The sequence below is a fragment of the Bidens hawaiensis genome, unplaced genomic scaffold, assembly GCF_021521415.1.
Source record: "Bidens hawaiensis isolate Kalapana, Puna unplaced genomic scaffold, B.hawaiensis_p1.1 tig00002602_1, whole genome shotgun sequence".
NCBI lineage: Eukaryota > Viridiplantae > Streptophyta > Magnoliopsida > Asterales > Asteraceae > Bidens > Bidens hawaiensis.
Genome location: NW_027491141.1, coordinates 2,226,808 through 2,231,690, shown reverse-complemented (window position 1 = coordinate 2,231,690; position 4,883 = coordinate 2,226,808). Strand labels below are relative to the sequence as shown.

Genomic DNA, 4,883 nt, shown 5'->3' with positions numbered 1-4,883 from the left:
ATCAACTAAGGCTTATTAACTTTACTTGCAACAATCTAATTTGAGTTTTGATGGTTTTGCAATGCATGTAAAAGTATAAGTATTGCATTTGCTGATACATGTTTGAATACGAATAAAGAATGCAAACATTATTGATTGTTGACTTGCTAATTCTGGAAACCAAAGTCTGTTAATCTTTAATTCTTGAAACCATATATCATCTTACATTACTGATTGTCGACTTCCTAATTAGATATGTTGATTGCATGAAAAACCAAAACCGAAGTTGGACTTGTTACATTGCCCGAACATGGCCAGATTGATCTGTGACTGAATCGTGCATTGATTATATATTCTGTGGTTAAGCTACCCAACCAGACGAGGCTAATTAGACCATCTGACCATCACAATAGATACAAAGTTGGACTGCTATCAACAGCATGTACTGACTAATTAGACCATGACCAAATTTACATGGTCAAACCTAACCATGCCTTGACCATTCAATGGTTGTTTTAAGTGTTTTATGTGTACCTACATTTCGTATTTGTAAAACATATTTATGTTTCACTGACATCAAATAAGCGTATCTTACAATGCGTGATCATATACAGCCAAGAAACAAACATTAGGTGTTCAAAAAACATTAGTTAGGTTTTCAAAAGAAACGGAACAAAGACACCTCTAATGCACCCATGTTTCTAAGGAGACTATAAATTCGTAACCTCATTTTTAGACCACTAAACAAAAGAAATTAAATGTTAACAGAAAACGAAATAAACTTCGTTAATCACTTTGGGAAGACTTTTTAACATTCTTGTTACAAAAGCAACAATTATGATGTACCTGTGGTACCATTTTCAAGTTTTTCGCTTTGTAGTTGACTTCAGGTAGTTAAAGGCGACCTTGGCAAAGTGAGTAATCGAGAAAAACATTTGCATGTATGCCCGACTTTTCACAATGCTCTCTCGTATTCCTCTGGCTGTTCTAGCTACCACTGGTCCCGCCTGCTCGGGTTTTATTTGGACCACCACCTGCTGCATTGATGCTAACCAAGTAAAATAACGTAAAACTCAGCCTCCAAAAGAATTGAGTAAAAATAGAGGTAGGGTGTAAACGAGTAGAGCCGCTCGTAAGCTACTCGAGATTGGCTCGCCAAAAGCTCGAGTCGAGCCGAGCTTAAATGAGCCTGAGCTTATATTAAAGCTCATTCAATAAATGAGGTCAAGCCAGAGCTTCACATATGAAACATATAGCTACATGATAATTGTTATTGTATACAGAATTGTGATAAAAATAATAAATAATATATATTATGTAGTTAATAAAAATAATAACAAATATATAAACAAAAATAATCATAGGTGTATACAAATAAAGTAACTAATAATTAACAAACAAGTAGAGCCCAAGCTCGAGCTTTAGAAATAGTGCTCTAAATGTGCTAACTACCGAGCTCGAGCCCTCTTATGTTAATCGACCTAAGCCCAGACTCGGCTCGGATCGTTTACACCCTTAACTAGAATGGGTGGTCCGGAAAACATATCAAAAAGAGTCATTTTTACTTTTTAGTAGGGATAAACGGGCCAGCTAACAAACACTGTTTTTTATTTTCCAAGTTTAATATATAATAATATGCAACATATAATCCAAAAGCATTACAACCATAATGTATTTTGATATATAAGTTAAAAAATTATATGCATAATAAATTGTGGGCGGCTTTCGATCCATTTGAAATGCTCTAGCTAATTTAGAAAAAAACGACCCATTAGAGACAATCAAACCCGTTTACTCATAAAGGGGTTGGAACTGCAACCTCTGAGAAAAATCAAGTGACGGTTGAGAATAAAGTAGTAACCTGATGGATTCATGTTTGTCAACTGGCGCAGTTTTTCCTCAGCCACACGAACAGCACGGGTGGAGGTTTTAACACCCTGCGTTATCTCCTGGCTGCAAACAAAGTTGAGCCAGATGTGAATTATAAAATATGAGTCTTAGTAAGTAAGGCACTAACCCTAAATCACTGAGCTCCGTTGTTAGGTCACTAATTTCCATTCCAGATAAACGAACCGCGGCCATTGTGTCAGGAAGCTCTTCCCTAGTAACATCAAGCAGTTTTTCAAGCGATTCTGCTGCCCGTTTGAAAGCCTTCAGCAGGAGTAGTAAATGGTGAACATAAGTAATTGAGTTGAAATTAATCAGAAACAGAGGGGCAGTGTAAACTAGTGTTTGGGTGGGCAAAATATTTCCATAATTCTGATTATCTAAGAAATAATAGATAATTTTTCAGATGGTATGAAAGTGATAAATTTGATCCAAAGAGAAGAATGAATTATATGTTAAGTTAAGGATTCATATGACTAACCAAAAGGGTAGGAATGGTAGAGCAGAAGAGCAGCGTAGCAGAAACTCCGGCCTACAGAAAAAGGAATTTTAGTTAATCGCAGCCAGGTAAGTTTTAAAAAAAAAAAAAAAAAAAAAAAAAAAAAAGTACAGCGCAGGCGATGAAATTGAGGAGGAGTGTGTGGCGTTGCGTGAAGGTCCATTGTGGCGGTGGAGATCCTACAGAGGTGGTGAAAGAAGAAACGGACTTGTTCGTTGTGGAGGAAACAGAAGAAGAAGAAGAAGAAGAAGCCACAACCAAATTCAGATTATTATTATTGCGGAGGTTACCAGGCCGACGGAATAATTGTTGGCGGTCAGAGACGTTAGGCCACCAAACCCGCCCGAGACTCACTGAAGTCTTCATTCAATTCAACTCTTCTTTCTCGTCGAATTGGAATCAATCAATCAATCAATCGCCTCAACAATTCTGAGATGCAAAGAAATACTTTTCCACCAAACTTAAACAACAACCATTTTCTATATAAACAAATTTCTAAAATCTTCATTTCTTCTTTTCTTTTCTTTCTTTACATGGTATCACACCAATTTGTTCGGGCATTTGATTGTTATTTGATCTTTTTCGTTCATTTCATTCGATCTCTTTTGAGATTTCATCTCTTTTTCTACCTATCTTAGGCTTTTCCGGAAGTTTTTGTCTACGGCGAAAATACCGGGGCACAACTGATTGCACAGTGGCTCGTAACACACTATTAATAATAAAGTAACATTATCTAATTATTTAAATTCCAAATAATCAAAGTACATCACCAATTCAAAACAAATATTATCCAAAATTCAAAACAAATATATCATAAATGTTTTTAGTTGATAGCCAAAAGGTATCTAACTGCTTGTTTATCTTCAACTATCCAAGATGATAACCTGCAACATGTATAAAAATAATTTTATCAACACAAGGTTAGTGAGCAAAAACACAATTTAATATGTAATAAATAAAATCAATTCTCATGCGGAATGCGTAATCACAACAATTAATTTGTAACAATAACATATAAAATCCGTTCATCATGACACTAGGTCAAGCTATTAAGATGGCGTAAGATCTTACTAATGAGGATGAGGATGAGGCCACCAACAATAATACAGTAAACAAAATAAGCACCTTACATGTTAACAATTAATTGAGTAATACACGAAACGCATATATTAGGATTGAATTTGAGGATGTGAAATAATATCATATTGTCCCTAAAATAATAAAAACAAAAAGGGGATGTTATTTACTCACCTTACAAATTGGCGAGTGAAAGGTAATAGGAATATTAAAGAAATTAACTTAAGCGAGCTAACCAAACCAAACTTGATGATTTTCTAAAAATTAGTTAAATATTCCAAAGTTAAAATAAAAAGAAAACGAACCAAAATAAATAAATAAAAAATCTGAGTTTAAACTTAATATTAAAGAAAACGAACTTTAAACAAGTGTTCGATTCGTAGTCGATCCGAATGTCGTTATGAGGTCAAATCCGGATCCAACATGTACAAAACTTAATTATAAACATAAGTTATTGAAAATTCAGAAGCTAATTCGGGTTAAAACTTAATGTAATTGAATAGCCCCAAATTAGTTTCCAACATAAACCCTAGATTGATTTTGATTAAATTGAACATTAAATCCCTTAATTCTTTTGAAATTGATTGAGGGCTTTCATTCTAGGTTCATAAGAATTCATAAAAATACAAACTTACTCGATAATTAATAGAAAATATGGATAAATTAAGAACTAGACTTGTTTAACCTTGAAAGTCAAACTTGAGGAACACTTAGAGAAATATCTTGAATTCGGGAATAAGGAGAGGATTTATGAGTTTAGGTGCAAGTTATGAACGAACTATAGGTCTTGTTTATATAGGAAACGAATCTAGGTCGTGTTTATCACAAATTAAGAGATAAACTCATCTTTGAACTTTGAATAAATGATAATATAAACACTAATTAGAGATAAAACTAGAATAATTCAAGATAAAGATTGTTGATTTGAGATAGGACTTCATCTAGGAACAATTTAGAACCTTTAATTTGAATTATAATGATAATTGGATGAAGATTAAGCACTAAACGAGCTAAAAATCGAGTTAAACTAGCAGAAACGAACTGTTGCAGCTGCTAACTAACCCAACAATTTCAGTTTTGACAAAAATGGTCCTTGCAGTTTATAGTATTGATTTTTAACAATAACAGTCCCTGCAGTTTGAATACGTTGCAAATAAGTGCTAAAACTTGGTACTTAAAACACATAAATGAGTTGTAATGAAACTAACACATGACAAAAGAATGAAATGAACTTTTATTAATAAATTCAAGACCCGAAATTTAGTACGGTTTGGGTACAACGAAAATGAAATTAACGAATGTTACAGTTTTATTTGTTCAAACTTCATCAATCGTTCACAACATGTCATATACTTGATTTGAACAATTTCTCAAAGTTTCATATAATCTCTCTTCCATTCTCTCTCAAAATCTTGTCATTGTATTTGTTTTCAACTTATAC

At 33.5% G+C, this 4,883-nt stretch overlaps 1 protein-coding gene across 3 annotated transcripts; it reads right to left on the bottom strand.

Annotated features, from left to right (window-relative positions):
• Window positions 1-687: 687 nt before the first annotated feature.
• On the bottom strand, window positions 688-2,819 carry LOC143620542 (uncharacterized). 3 transcript variants are annotated; one of them, XM_077092216.1, is made up of 5 exons: window positions 2,477-2,819; window positions 2,348-2,398; window positions 1,997-2,130; window positions 1,841-1,932; window positions 688-1,027 (listed from the first exon to the last, which is right to left on the bottom strand). In XM_077092216.1, the coding sequence occupies exons 1-5, from the start codon at window positions 2,729-2,731 to the stop codon at window positions 840-842; spliced, it is 720 nt and encodes a 239-aa protein (XP_076948331.1). In that variant the 5' UTR covers window positions 2,732-2,819; the 3' UTR covers window positions 688-839. The 3 variants fall into 3 exon arrangements, with proteins under 3 accessions (XP_076948331.1, XP_076948332.1, XP_076948333.1); XM_077092217.1 differs by having other exon boundaries at window positions 688-1,016; XM_077092218.1 differs by having other exon boundaries at window positions 688-1,013.
• Window positions 2,820-4,883: the final 2,064 nt, after the last annotated feature.

Excerpts from the sequence above, each read along its gene's own strand:
- LOC143620542 (XM_077092216.1), bottom strand. The coding sequence starts at position 2,731 with ATGAAGACTTCAGTGAGTCTCGGGCGGGTTTGGTGGCCTAACGTCTCT. Across the intron at positions 2,131-2,347 it reads CTACCATTCCTACCCTTTTG|GCTTTCAAACGGGCAGCAGA; the intron begins GTTAGTCATATG and ends CTCCTGCTGAAG. Across the intron at positions 1,028-1,840 it reads GACAAACATGAATCCATCAG|CATCAATGCAGCAGGTGGTG; the intron begins GTTACTACTTTA and ends TTACTTGGTTAG.